The sequence below is a fragment of the Rhinatrema bivittatum genome, chromosome 8 (assembly GCF_901001135.1).
Source record: "Rhinatrema bivittatum chromosome 8, aRhiBiv1.1, whole genome shotgun sequence".
Taxonomy (NCBI): Eukaryota; Metazoa; Chordata; class Amphibia; order Gymnophiona; family Rhinatrematidae; genus Rhinatrema; species Rhinatrema bivittatum.
The window spans coordinates 3,736,879-3,752,358 of NC_042622.1; the positions used below are offsets into that span (position 1 = coordinate 3,736,879).

Below are 15,480 nucleotides of genomic sequence, written 5' to 3' on the forward strand. Positions count from 1 at the left end.
TGCCCTGGGTAAAGCCATGCTGACTTTGTTCCATTACACCATGTCTTTCAATATGTTCTGTGATTTTGATGTTTAGAACACTTTCCACTATTTTTCCTGGCACTGAAGTCAGGCTAACCGGTCTGTAGTTTCCCGGATCGCCCCTGGAGCCCTTTTTAAATATTGGGGTTACATTAGCTATCCTCCAGTCTTCAGGTACAATGGATGATTTTAATGACAGGTTACTAATAGGTCTGAAATTTCATTTTTTAGTTCCTTCAGAACTCTGGTGTGTATACCATCCGGTCCAGGTGATTTACTACTCTTCAGTTTGTCAATCAGGCCTACCACATCTTCTAGGTCACTGGCAGCAAGAGCTCCATCAACGCAAGCCGCACTGCCCTGGTCTTCAACCGGTTGATAGACCATGCAGACTCTTTTGTAGACCAAATTCCCTGGATGGAATGGCGCTGACAAACCGCCCCCCCAGTCAGAAAGGCTGGTGTCTGTCGTCACCACCACCCAATCTGGGACCTCGAGGTCCATTCCGCGGAGAATATTGACCGATTGAAGCCACCAAGATAGACACTCCCTGGCCTCCTTCTCCAGGGGCAGGGGCAGGTAAAACCCCTCTGAGCTCTGCTTCCAAATTGCCAAAAGCACCCTCTGCAATGGCCTCATTTGGAGAAAAGCCCAGGGAACCAACTCTAAAGTTGAAGTCATGGACCCTAAGACCTGCAAATAATCCCATACTCTGGGAATTCGTATTTGTAACAACTGAACTCTGTTCTGAAGAAATAGCAGCCTTTCTTCCGACAGAAACACTTTGCCTAACGGGGTGTCGAACCTCAGTCCCAGGTAGATTAGGGACTGTGTCAGGGTCAAATGACTCTTGACCACATTCACAACCCAGCCGAGAGAGTGGAGAACATCGCAAACTCTGCAAAGCGACTGTCGACATAGATCTGCCGACTTTGCTCTGATCAGCCAGTCGTCTAAGATAAGGATGCACCAGGAGACCTTCCTTCCGAAGTGCCGCCGCTACCACCACCATCACTTTGGTGAAAGTGCGTGGGGCCGTGGCCAGACCGAAAGGAAGTGCTCTGAACTGAAAATGTTGTCCCAGGATCATTAAGTGAAGAAAATGCTGGGACTCCGAATGAATTGGAATATGCAGATAGGTTTCCGTAAGATCCAGAGAAGCCAGGAACTCTCCCTTGCGCACCGCCATCACCGAATACAAAGTTTCCATCCAGAAGCAGGGAACTTTGAGGGCAGTATTTACTCTCTTCAAATTGAGGATGGGCCGAAATGTGCCCTCCTTCTTTGGAACCACAAAATAAATGGCGTAGCGTCCCTTTCGGAGCTCTGCTGCGGGCACTGGAATGACCGCCCCCAATTCCTGGAGGCGGCCTAAGGTCTCCTGTACCGCCTTTCGCTTGTATCCCAGACCGCAAGGTGAAATAAGAGATCTCGAATGGACCGAGCAAATTCTAACATGTAGCCATCTCTTATTATACTGAGAACCCAATGATCCTGCGTGATGTTGGCCCACTTGTAAAACTGCGTCAAGCGACCTCCTATTATAGGAACGACGGAGTGAACCGGCCTCGCTTCTTTGCGAGAACTTGCCACTGGCTGCAAATCCTCCAGCACCCCAAAACAGCCTACGGGCCCCCTGAAATAACTGCCCCCAAGTATGCCCCCTATGGGAAAACGACCTCTGAGGAGCAGAGGTAGCCCGCATCGGCCGAGATCTCCTGTTGGTATGGAGACACGAATGGATCTGAAAAAACCTCTTCGCCTTAGGTCTGTCCTCCGGTAACCGTAGCAATTTATTCTCCCCAAGCGACTGAATCAGATGCTCAAGGTCGTCCCCAAACAGACACCCCTTGAACAGCAAAGAGCCTAACTGCATCTTAGAGGAGACGTCTGCTGACCAATTACGCAACCACAACCACCATCTGGCCGAGACAGCCAAAGCCATAGCTCTGGAGGACGTATGCACCAAATCATAGAGGGCATCTGCCCCAAATGCAACAGACGCCTCTATACGCTCGACACTATCCACTTGCTCCCCCAACTTCGGGAGCAGATTCTGCAGCTGCTGCACCCAACAGAGACAAGCCCGCTGCATAAAGCTTGAGCAAATCGCTGCACACAAACCCAGAGCAGAGACCTCAAAGATCCGTTTGAGGTGAACCTCCAATTTGCGGTCTTGCATATTTTTCAATGCCACAGAACCCACCACGGGAATGGTGGTCTTCTTAGTCATTGCGGACACTACCGCATCGACCTTAGGAAGGACAAAACACTCCAAGGCCTCCTCTGGAAGGGGATAGAGTTTCCCCAAGGTCCTCCCCACCTTCAGTGAAGAATCAGGCATCCCCCACTCTGCATCCACTAACTTCTTAACCGCCTTATAGTACGGAAAGGAAGCCGGGGGACCTCTTACCCTGTCCAGGACTGGATCCTCTTCCTCCAAATCCGGGTCACTTTGGGGCATTTTAACGCCCAACACCTGAAAGGCTAAGGGCAGTAACACCTCCAATTCCTCCCTTTGGAATAGGCGGACCTCCTTAGTATCCTCGGACCTGAGACTAGGGACCCCTTGATCATCTCCCAGCAAAGTATCCCCAGACGCCAGCACCCCCTGACCTGCCGGTACCCCCGGGAGCATCACCGGAGTTCACCAAGGCCTCCTCTGACAGACTGCCCTGGTGCCAGTGACTGAAACCTCTGAGCAGAGGGCAATGATGGCCTGACCCCCAAAGTGGGTCCCGAGGCCGGTAACAAACTTCCCAGAGTCCGCTCAGCATTAAGGCCCATTCTGCATCCAGGCTGATTGCTGGCCAAAAAGGCCTCGTGCAGTAAAACAATTCTGGGGAAAAGCACTTTACAGCCCCAGCACCCTCAGAGCTAGCGGCAGCACCAGGCCCACTCATGATTTCCACCCCCCCCCCCTCGACCGACCCCAAAGTCAGAACGGGCCGGAGACAAAGGAAGCAGACCCTCCCCCACTCTCCCCAATGGCACGGGAACTGCTGCTGAAAAATCCAAGATGGCCACCGTTCCCATGCCCTCGGAGGAAGAATCAGTACCCCGGACAGTGCTGCAGCCGAAAACAGCCCCCGAATCGCCAGAATGCTGCTTCGCCGGTAGAGGAGCCCTCCCCGCCCTCCGAACACAAAGCACAAAGACCGGCCCTGTTTAGACGCGATCGTGCTGAGCCATAGGCCCAACACGCGGTACCTCGGGTCATGCTGAGGAAGGGAAATAAAAATACAGTCGAGAGGAAAAAAAACCCCCACAGGAAAAAGAAAGCCTCCCTCACCCCGGAGCTGATCTTACCGGGGGGAAGTCGCCGTCAGAGCTGTGCTGCCGTCTGCCAGAAAAACACAGCCTTTGATTTCTGTATTTTTTTAAACTTTATGGAAAAATACAGAGAGCTAAAAATCTGACTAAAAGAAACAGGTAGTCTCAGCCATAAGGGAACAAAAAAATCCCTGGACAGTCTGCAGCTGCCTGGGCGGCTTCATGAGGGAGGGATCTGGACAACCAGATGTACAACCCCACAAAAGGGAACAACCCCCAGCCCGTCTGCCTCTATCGGAGGGGGTGGGACCCACCAGGAATCCAAAGGAAAAAACAAAAACCCCCAGGAGGAAGGCTCAAAAGAAAAGCATTAAAGACAAAAACCCCACAGAACTGCAGGTGGAGCCCCCTGTGCCATCTGCTAGAGACAGAGAAATACTGAGGAACTGCAGGTGGCACTAGGCTTTAGGAAGCAGGGTCAGGCAAGTTTTTCTCTCTGTCTCCACCTGCTGGCAGGGATGCATGAGCCCAGGCATCTGGACTGATCCAGGTGCGTACAGGGAATCAGGGCTGCTTCTCTAGAGGCAGCCTCAGTAATAGTTGTATGTGAGGGTAAGCTTCCTGCAACTTCAAACCCTTCATCCATCATTACAGTAATCCAGGCTATGTGCTCAGCGTTCCCTGCATGAGGTGTATCTGAGGACATGCCCCATGCTCCCAAATGGTATACCTTCAGCAAGCCTTCTATACTCAGGGAGTGCCCACATAAGTGGTATACACAGAATTGAATGAAAAAACTAAGAGGAAGAAATGCAGTTACATGGACCCCTGAAGACAAAAAGGAGATAATGTACTGCTATTTTATGCCACAAACCCTCTATTTAAATGAAAAGGGTTCACCCAGAGAGCATCCCAGAAAGTGGAAGGAAGTTGAATAGTCTTGGAATGTACAAACCTTGTACATCATGGAGCCCAGGTACTTACAGTCGCCCCATGAGAACACTATATGCAAGCATCCTAGAGGAGAAAGGAAGGAATCAGCCAATGCCTCCAGGCTCAGCATGCTCAAACAGAAGGAAAGGGGGAGTCAGGACACCCCAAACCAGAAAGGGCCATATACAGGGAACTTGTGGCAAGGTTTTGATAAATAAAACAAAATGTTTATTTACAATACCGGATCTTTCACATGTGCAGGACAGAGTGTGGATATATACAGCACAGGTAGCACAACCGGAGCACCAATGCCAGGCGGGGCAGGCTACGGAGAAGGATGCCTGCATTCTCCTGCCATCACTGCCAGCTTACCGGAACCCCCACCTCATGGCACGTGAGGAAATCACTAGACAGGTCCTCCAACATCTGTATAAACACTATATATATATAACAATACCCTGCAACAAACTCATTTCAAGTCAAATCCTGCACAGGAGGCCGCCTGATCTAATGTCTGCTCTCAATGGCATTCACTATACAACACAGAGGCTGTGACGTCAGAACTCAGGGACGGGATGAGTGCTGGCTCTTCTCCTCAGTACACCAGCGCAGGTTCTTCCTTTCAGGGATTTACTGCTCTTTGCAAACACAAGTTCTCCGGCCAACTGAGGGCCCGTCGCTCTGGGGAGAGGAAGGGAAACCAACAGGAACATACAGATGTAGAGGGCGTCATTGAAGAACAAAGAATTTCCAATTAAAAAAAAGGGTCCAAAAAATGTTCCATTTGCAGGTAATTGTCAGAAATTTCTGCCAGTTAGGAAAACATACAGAAAAAAAGTTCAAGTTTAAAAAAAAATAAATCAGCCTATAATTTTTTTCTTTTATATAATGACAGAACTCTAAATTCACTCAGCCATGGCCTTGAACGAGTTCCTTCCTGTGCCCAGTGGAGCTGTAGTCAATAAGGACCATTACTGTGGTGCTCCTGCAGCAGCTGCCACCGGGGTCCCCAGGGCATTGGGGGCAGAGATGACAGGTGACCCCGCCAGAGGTCCAAGAGGTGATGGAGTTGGCACTGAAGAGATTCCTAAAAGAAACCAAATTAGACTCATAAATCATGACCCTTCGGCAAAGAAAGAGACCCAACCCGAACTGTGCCTCCCCCTCCCCCTCCCCTGATCTGCTTATATTGTGTTGGAGGTCGCTTTGGCGGTTGCTGAAGTATTTTTGTAGGTGGTCTGCGCTATGCTCATGGTTTGCATTTTTGTAACCTGCACTGGACAGACGTATGGATGTACCTGCAGCATACAAGATTCTTAAATTGCACTGCACCCCCCTCCCCTTTCACTACCGTCCCACTTTCCCTTCAGCACCCAGTCCTCTCTAGCCAACTGACCTGATATCATACTGGCACTGCTGACAGGGGTGCTACCACTGGGCATGTTGGAGGTGCCCATCCGAGACTGCTCCTTCACGATGGGGTCTGTGAAGATAAAAGGCAGCATGAGAATAAGCAAGCAGCCTGTTCTAAGGCCCCTTCTACAACCCCCAGCTCCTTTCTGCCGTGTGCATGAAGCTATTCTTCCTACCGACGAAAGCACCAGGCCCGTACTGCTCTGGAGTATGTAGGAAGTTAAAAAGCATTTACAAGAAAAACACTGCTGTCTCTGCCTCCCACATGCACCTCACAGCAAGAAGAGTCTGCTCCATTATACACATAAAGGCTTACAGCAAGAACATAAATGATGACAGCTTTGCAGTCAGGTAGTAAATTATCCACATGATCAGCAGCACTCTGGAGAAAACGGGTTACTTTATGAACTTACTGCTAAGGGAAACCTCCCTCACCCCTGCCCCAATCTGTAAAGCTAAGGCCCAGGTGCACATTCCAGCAAAGCAGATGTCTACATCTCCGAGCGTGAGGGGTGTGTACTTTCATAACATATATGCCACAAGGAACAGCTAGAGTGCTTTCCACTCCCTCTTCATCCAGCCAGACCAGTGCCGAGACGTGGGTTACATGGAGACCGAGACTAACAGGCTTCCCATACTGACCTGAGCTGGCGGGCGAGCATCCCATGCTGTGATCGGAGGCCTAGCTAGGCTGGCTGAAGAGCAATGTGCATGCACAGTTCCTGCGATGAAATGTGTGTACTCTCCCTCTCTCTCTCGACCAGCGGGCTTTCAGTTGTCTTTTCCTGCATTACAGCCATTAACTGTTCTAGACAGTTACCACCCCCTTCCCCCCATCCTCTGCTTAAGGGAGGCGCTGGAGTGATTTTTTATTTAAAAGCTCCTCCTGTGCTGGTTGTGCATTTTTGGCTCTCTGCATAAATTTTACCAAAAAAAAAAAAAAAAAGGAGGGATTTGGGAGCAATGATGGAAGGACCAGAGGGGTGGGCAAGAGCAGTGATAAGTTTGCATCTTTGTCCAGGTGAGGCAGAGCACAGGAGGGAGGGGAGGATTGTCATGTCAGGAACACTACATCAGTAGGGTCGATGGCGCCCACTGAGGACCAGCAGCCATTTTACAATCACAGCAGGTGGAGTCTAACCCGGGACCTCTGTCTTTGGGCCCCATACGCCAGGGAGCTGAGGCTTGGATGGAATGAGGATAAAAGTGGACAACCTCAAAAAGGCGGGTCTTTAGATGGAAGTGAAACAAGGCGAGAGAGGGAGCAGGACGCACCAGCTGAGGAGGTCCTTCCAAGCACTCGGTGCAGCCAGGTGGAAAGCAGGAAGGAGGTAAGAGAGAGGATATGTGCTTGGAAAGGAAGGGAAAGATTGTGTCCGTCTTTTAGAGGAAGAAACGGCACGTTTTAGCAGAGTTTTGGATATGTGTAGAGAAGGAGAGGCATTGAAGATACTCCTAGGTAATGAGAATGACTTATTCACAGAAATAGAGAAAGCAGGGAGAGGGGAGGGGCAATATAAGGAGCTCTGTCTTAGCCATGTTCTTTACTTCATTATCTGCTTTGCACATTTTGGGAAGAAGAAATGTTGGTAGTTTTGTTCTTACCCGACAGTAAGTTTTAATTAATATGTTTTAAAAAAACAAAAAGGGATTTGTAGTTCTGGTTATTCTACATACTCCCTATTGGAACATAAGAAGCTGCCATACTGGGTCAGACCAAGGGTCCATCAAGCCCAGCATCCTGTTTCCAACAGTGGCCAATCCAGGCCAAAAGAACCTGGCAAGTACCCAAAAACTAAGTCTATTCCATGTAACCATTGCTAATGGCAGTGGCTATTCTCTAAGTGAACTTAATAGCAGTTAATGGACTTCTCCTCCAAGAACTTATCCAATCCTTTTTTAAACACAGCTACACTAACTGCACTAACCACATCCTCTGGCAACAAATTCCAGAGTTTAATTGTGCGTTGAGTGGAAAAGAACTTTCTCCGATTAGTTTTAAATTTGCTACTTGCTAACTTCATGGAGTGCCCCCTAGTCTTTCTATTATCCAAAAGAGTAAATAACCGATTCACATCTACCCGTTCTAGACCTCTCATGATTTTAAACACCTCTATCATATCCCCCCTCAGTCGTCTCTTCTCCAAGCTGAAAAGTCCTAACCTCTTTAGTCTTTCCTCATAGGGGAGCTGTTCCATCCCCTTTATCATTTTGGTTGCCCTTCTCTGTACCTTCTCCATCACAACTATATCTTTTTTGAGATGCGGCGACTAGAATTTCACATAGAGTTGCTTACCTGTAACAGGTGTTCCACAAGGACAGCAGGATGTTAGTTCTCACACATGGGTGACATCATCAGATGGAGCCCAGCACGGAAAACTTTAGCAGACACACTGATCATGCCGCTAACCACGTGTCCACGTGGGGTCCCCTCTTCAGTCTTATAAGAGTTCACGGAAAGTAAATTAAAATGCAGGAGAATCCAACTCTGTGGGGTGGCGAGCAGGTTTCATGAGGACTGCTGCCTTGGAGAACACCTGTTAACAGGTAAGCAACTCTGCTTTCTCGAAGGACAAGCAGGATGGTAGTCCTCACACATGGGTGATTATATAGCTACAGGCTGTTCCCAACATAGGCAGCACAGAACAGGTGCCAACATGAACAACTAGAGCTGCTGGAACCGAGGGAGCAAGCCTGCACCTAAGGAAAGAGCCCAAGGGAGGAAGAGTTGGGTTATCATGGCTGAAAAAGATTATGGAAGACCAAATGACCAAAATGACTGTCACATCATCCATCCTTGTCCAGACAATAATGGGAGGTGAACATGTGGAGAGAACTCCAGGTCGCCGCCCTGCAAATCTTGTGAATGGGGACGGCACGCGAGTGAGCCACCAAAACAGACATGGCCTGAAGGGAATGAGCCTTGATGTGACTCAATTTGCAGGCCTGCTTGGGCGCAGCAAAAGGAAATACATCTGCTAGCCAATGGGATACGTTCTGCTTAGACACTGCAACTCCCAACCTGTTTTTGTCGAATGAGACAAAACACTGAGTGGACAGTGAGGTACCATCCATTCCAGGTAAAAAGGCCAGGGTCATTTTACAATCCAGGGTTCACCCTGCTGAGTGTGCGGCCTTGTAAAAAAGGAAAGCAACACAATGGACTGATTTAGATGGAAGTCCGTGACCACCTTCGGTGGGGTACAACACCAGAACCTGCAGCTCACTAACCCTGTACACTGAAGTAACCAACACCAAGAAGATGACCTTCCAGGACAGGTATTTCAGGTCGCAAGACCGCAGGGGCTCAAATGGAGCCTTCATGAGCTGGGACAGAACTACACTGAGGTCCCAGGAGACTGCTGGGGGCCGAGTAGGAGGCTTAAGTTGCAACAAGTCTCACACAAACCGTCCCACGAGCGGGTGGGTGGTAATGGAAGTACCATCCTTCCCCTGATGGTATGCTCCGATGACTCTAAGGTGAGCCCTCACCGAAGTTTGCAAGCCCAACTCGGAGAGGTGCAACAGGTAGTCCCAAAAGCTGTGGTGGGGAGCAAGAGAAGGGATCTAGACCAGTGATGGCCAACCTTTTGAGCTCAGTGTGTCAAAATTCATTAAAAAAACCCGAGCTTAACTCGGGTGGTGTGTCACTTCTAGAAAAATCCATAATTTTGTGATATTTGTAGCTCTAATTAATAACAAAGTTATAATTTTAATATATGTTCTGTATTTATTAATAAAGCAAAAGCAAATAATTCTTTACCTTACCTGCTTAGTGACTTTTTTGTTGCTGAATTTCATTGGCTAAATCTTCAATTGAAGGTTGGTATTTCGTACACTTCAAGTCCAAGCAAGCGTTACAAACTTCATCTGTCAGTTGGTTTCTTTTATTGGCTCCCATTCATTTTCACACCACTCCCTCCCCATCCCCCAGGCATGCACACATTCATTCTCACACACACAGACCCCCAGGCAGGCACCAATTTATTCTCTCACACACACACATACACCACACACAGGCAGGCACCTATTCTCACACATACAAACTCCAGGAAGACACCCATTCATTCTCACACACACAGACCCCCAGGCAGGCACCAATTCATTCTCTCACACACATACACCACACACAGGCAGGCACCTATTCTCACACATACAAACTCCAGGAAGACACTCATTCATTCTCACACACACAGACCCCCAGGCAGGCACCCATGCATTCACACACATACACCCCCAGGCAGAGTCCCATTCATTCACATGCACACACTAAAGGCAGACCCCCCTCTCTTTTGCCAGCAACCTCAGAGCCTCTCTCATTCCTCTGCTGCCACTGTCACTGATGCCGCATGACTATTGGGGAGGTGCCGATTGCTGCTACTGGCACTGAAGCCCATTCTGCTGCCTCCTCTGTGCAGGCCCCGTGGGCTTCCACTTCCTCCATGTTGATCTCGTACATTGTGAGATCCGCCATAGAGAAAGTGCTATTCTTGCACATTCCCAAAGATTACATGTGCCAATCAGTAAAAAGTAATTTTATTTTTTTTTTACCTTTGCTGGCTGATGTTAGTTTTCTAATTGGTTGGTCACAGGCTTTTTTTTTCCACCTTCCCTTTCTTATTTTTTTGCCAATTCCTTTTATATTATCTTTTTTTCTGTTTTTTTTCTCCATCTTCTTCCCTCAAACACACAGTCAGGTTCTCATTCTCACATGCATTTCTCTCTCACACACACACAGGCTCACTGTCACATGCTCTCTCTCATACAATCATTCATACACACAGGCTCTCACACAATCATTCATACACACAGGCTCTCACTGGCACATGCTCTCTCATACAATCATTCATACACACAGGCTCTCACTGGCACAGGCTCTCTCATATACAATCATTCATACACACAGGCTCTCACTGGCACATGCTCTCTCATACAATCATTCATACACACAGGCTCTCACTGGCACATGCTCTCTCTCATACAATCATTCATACACATAGGCTCTCACTGGCACATGCTCTCTCTCTCTCTCACAAACACACAGAGGCTCTCACATGCTGTCTCTGCAAACATTCAGGTCTTCAACTCCCACACACAGTCTCTCAGCTCATCTCAAACACGCACACATGCACACTCTACAGACCCTCAGCCTCTCTCTCACCTCTGGGCCTCCTCTTCGCGGGTCACCGCAGGATGGGCTCTGCAGCGGCCCTGATCTTCTCGGGCCGCGGCGGCCCTGCTACCGGGCCTCTTCCTCTTCTCGGGCCACTGCGACTTGGAATCTGCGGCGGCCCGTAAACGCAAATGCTGCTCCTCTTCTGCACGCGCTGATGCTTCACCTCCTTCCTGCCCGTGCGGCTCCAGCAACGTTTACTTCCGGGGACACACAGGCAGGAAGGAGGAGGAGCATCAGCGCGTTTAAATGCAATCTTTGTCTTAAGCCTCATCGCTGCGCCGCTTGAGCCTCCCTGCGCCCGGGGCATTGGTGGAGGGGTCCGGAGGGTAGGGGGATACTAAAAAAAACAAATTTTAAAGGGTCGGCGCAGCTGAAAAAGAAAAGGCTCGGCGCAGCCGATAAAAAAAAATAAATTCCCGATAGTCCTTGAAACGCTGTGCGTGTCAGCAAAAACGTCTCCTGCGCCTCTGCAAAACCCTGTTGTGGGATTTGGACTGGCAGCCAGGGGGTTTGAGCCAGCCAACCCTACCAATGGGGGGCTAACCTATGACATGCGTGTCATAGGTTAGCCATCACTGATCTAGACCATGCACAACACACCAAGCCGAAAACCTCTTCCACTTGAGATTGTAAGATCTTCTCGTGGAAGGTTTCCTGGACTCAAAGAGGACTCGAGACATGCCTTACGAAAGGCCCAGTGCCTTTATGGTCATCCGGTCAACATCAAGCCGTGAGGAACAAAGCTTGGAAGTTGGGATGGCGAAGCCTGCCCTAGTCCTGAGATATCAGGTCCAGAGCAGTCCACAGCCAGATCGGCGGGTGCGAGGCCGGCTGTCGTAGAAGAGGGAACAAGACCTGGCGAGGCCAAAAGGGTGCAACCAGAATCATGGTGCCTCGGTCCTGTTGGAGCTTTTGGCATGTTTTCAAGATTAGCGGAAGGGGAGGTTAAGCATACAGCAGACCGGTGCCCCAGTGACGTGAAAAGGCATCCGACACCGATCCCCTGTCTGCCCATCCTAGTGAGCAGAATCGATCCACCTTCTTGTTCTCTGGGGAAGCAAACAGTTCTATGTCTGGGGTCCCCCATAGGTGAAAGATGCGGTTCGCTACCACTCATGTGGTCAGAAGGCCAGACTCAAAGAGTCCACCAAGACGTTGTCCGTCCCAGGGAGATACACGGCCTGAAGGAAGATGCCGTTCGAGGGCCCATGACCAGATTTGGACTGCCTTTTGGCAGAGGAGGTACGACCCTGTCCCTCCCTGCTTGTTCAGAAACCACATCACCACCTGTCAAGTCTGAAACAGGACCACTTTGTTGTGTAGGTGCTCCCTGAACACCTTCAGGACCTAACAGATCGCCCCATAAGCTAGGAAATTTATCTGGGAATACCTGTCCTGCAGAGACAAAAGACCTTAAGTGTGGAGATCTGCAACCTGGGCCCCACAACCCGTGTGAGACGCATCTGTGGTGAGGACAATCTAGGGCTGCGAGCCCGAGAAGGGCATTCCTCACTCCAGACTGGATAGCGTTTCCCACCACACAAGGGACTGCCAGAGGGGAGTGGTGATCAGGACATGAGCCCAAAGATCCTGGGTGGCTTGACACCACTGGAATCGTAACGTCCACGCCACTCTACGCATGTGAAGCCGAGCAAATGGAGTGACATGCAACATATATGTCCTAGAACCTCAGAAAGTGGTGCTCCAAGACATGGGGGCACCTGGAGACTACTCGAGCAAGGGCAGCAAGGGTGTCTGCCCTGCCTAGAGGCAGAAAGGCCTTCTTTTGGACAATGTCCAGTCTGGCTCCGATGAACTCCAGTTGCAGTGATGGCTGGCAATGTGATTTTAGATAGTTGATCAGAAATCCTGATTTTCCAAGTCGCATATGGTGGACTGTAGGGAATGTAGCGCTCCCTGCCTGGAGTTGCTCTTGATAAGCCAATCGACAAGGTAAGGGAAGACATATACTCCTTGCTTCCAAAGATAGGCCCCCCCACTACCGCCAGGCATTTGGTGAAGATGCAGGGCCCAACGCAAGGCCAAAAGGCAATACGAGATACTGGTAGTGCTCTTTCTCTACCAAGAACCATAGATACCTTCGATCTGCCGGAGAAATGGGGATATGGGCGTATGCGTCTGATATCGAGGGAGCAGAACCAGTCCCCAGCTTTGGGGAGGGGGATCAAAGAGCCCAACACCACCATCTTGAACTCTTCTCTGACAAGAAACCAGTTTAATGCTCTCAGGTCCAGAATGGGGTGAAGGCCACCAGTTTTCTTGGGGGATCAGGAAATACCTGAAGTAGAACCTGTTTCCCCACCGTTGGCCTGACGGGACTGATTCGACCGCTCAAGCCATTAAGAGGGCAGAGAGCTCTACTCAGTATCTGCTGGTTCTCTACGCCTCTCCTCCAGGGGACAAGGGGGAAAACGAGGTGGAATTCATTGGAAATGCCATCTGTACCCCTGCCTCACGATAGATAGGTTACCTCGGACCGCTGGATCCTATGTCCGTTGTTCTGCGAATAGCTGTAGGCGGCCCCCCATTGGTAGGGTTGGCTGGCTCAAACCCCCTGGCTGCCAGTCCAAATCCCACAACAGGGTTTTGCAGAGGCGCAGGAGATGGACAGGGCGTACAAGGTTGCCATGCCCTCAGTCTTGATCTAGAGGCTGGCGGGTAGTACTTGCATGGCCGGTAAAAAGGCCATCTTGAATATTGCCTAGGAAGTTTTTTGCTGGAGGGCTGAGGGTCCTTCATGATAGTCTTTCAGCTGGGCAACCACCTCTTTAATCTTGTCCCCGAACATGTTCTCCCCTGTACAGGGCAGATCTGCCAGACGGTCCGGCACCTCGGGGCACAGGTCAGAAGTGCGTAACCAAGCCATGTGACAAGCCCCAATGCCTGCTGCGGCAACTCTCATACACGTCGTATGCAGAGTGGACTTTGTGTTTAATCACAGTCCAGGCCTCTGAACTATTTTCTGGAAGTCCTCCTGAAATTGTTGCAGGAGACATTCCTCCAACTTTTGGGCTTGTTTCCAGAGGTTTCTAGAGTACTGCCCCATATAGAGTTGATAGCAAGCAATCCTAGCTGTCAACACAGAGCCCTGGAACACCCGGTGTCCGAGAGCGTCCAGAGTTCTGTGTTCCTGGCCCGGAGTGGGTGGGGCGCAAGGCATGAGTCTGAAGTCTCTTTGCCCTTTTTAAGGTCAATTCCACTACCACTAACTGGTGAGGCAGCTGATGGTGCTCAAAGCCTGTGGAGGGCTGGATCAGATAGACTGCGTCTGTCTTCTGGTTCACGGGAGAAATGGAAATGGGGTGTTCCCAGTGTTGGACGACTAGCTCCTTAAAGATGTCATGTACTGGAACAGCCACCACTTCTTTAGGAGCATCAAGAAATTGCAGGATCTCCAACATCTTGTGACGAAAATCTTGTTCTATTAATAGCTAGAAAGGCATAGACTCCGCCTTGGCCTTAACAAAACCAGCAAAAGAAAGATCCTCTAGAGGGGATTTCCATCCCTCCTCCGGTGGAGAGGACTCTGAAGGCAAGTCCTCCAATTCTTCAGTGGAGGAAAAAGATGCCGCAGCTTCCCAGGGATCATAGGGGGCTTCTCCAGAGAAGCAGGGGGTGGAGCACCCATCTGTGCCCTGAGCCTCGAGACAGAGGGCCATGGGGGCAGCGGCAGAACTGAAGTCAGAGCAGAGGGCACCTATGGGATCCAGGGTCACATAGGCACCCACTAATCCATGGGTCTCAGGAGCACTGGGGACATCGATAGCACCAAGGGCATCAGTCCCGATGGGGCTGGAAGTACCAGAGGTTGCCGAGGTGCCGTGTGTGGCCGAGGCGCTGATGACCCGATGGACCTTCTTCATCTGAGGAGTTGCTCACCAGGATGGGGACCAGTGGCAAGAGCAGCGATGCTCCCTTCGACAGCGAAGGGTTTGGAGCATTGTAGCTGGCTGCATCGGTAAGACACTGAGCAGCAGGTCCAGCCATTTCAAGAGAGGCGCAAATACCAATGGAGCAGCAGAGGCGGTACCGGAGGAACCAAAGGCTCAATACCCTACAGGGCCCGGCCGACCGCCAACCGCAAGCACCTCTCTAACTCCTCCTCAAAAGCTGCCGAGGATAGAACAGTTTGAGGATGGGGAGGTAGCAGAATCGGATCAACCCTGGAGTCATGGGGAGAACCTGAACCTTCCACCGGTATCAGTGGGGACCATTGTGAGTCCTCGGTAGAACTGGAAGGTAGCACCTCCTCTGCCCGCGATCACTTTGGGGGAGGCACTGATGCAGTCAATGCCTTCCCAGGGTCTGATTTCAAAGAGGATGAGTGGTGTCTGTGTTCCCTCGACTTCTCTCGGTTCTCACCTCAGTCCTCCCCCAGGACCAACGGAGATGGGAAGGAACCGGACCTGGATCGAAAGGATGGAGGATTGGTAACGGAGGGGGGATCATTGTGGTGTAGAAGTCCCAGACGCTGACGATGGATCCGATTTCTTGGTGCCGAACTGCTTTTCCATTTTGTCTAAACGCGCCCAATTCCCTTATAGGTCATCTGGCACAAAGATCACAAACATGGACATCGTGCAATGCCCCAGGCAGAGGACAGACCTCGTGGGGGGTCTGTGATGGATAAGGTCCAGAGGCAC

General features: G+C 50.3%; 1 protein-coding gene across 2 annotated transcripts in view; it reads right to left on the bottom strand.

Moving 5' to 3' along the window:
* Positions 1 to 3,079: 3,079 nt before the first annotated feature.
* CSNK2A1 (casein kinase 2 alpha 1) overlaps positions 3,080 to 15,480 on the bottom strand; it is a 127,510-nt gene continuing 115,109 nt past the window's right edge. Inside the window, exons 12-13 of one of the 2 annotated variants that reach the window (XM_029611051.1) lie at positions 5,624 to 5,710; positions 3,080 to 5,314 (exon numbers count right to left, since the gene is read on the bottom strand). In XM_029611051.1, the coding sequence (XP_029466911.1) occupies positions 5,199 to 5,314; positions 5,624 to 5,710 (203 nt within the window). In that variant the 3' untranslated portion in view covers positions 3,080 to 5,198. The remainder of the gene's footprint in view (positions 5,315 to 5,623; positions 5,711 to 15,480) is intronic. The other variant, XM_029611050.1, reaches the window with a different exon arrangement.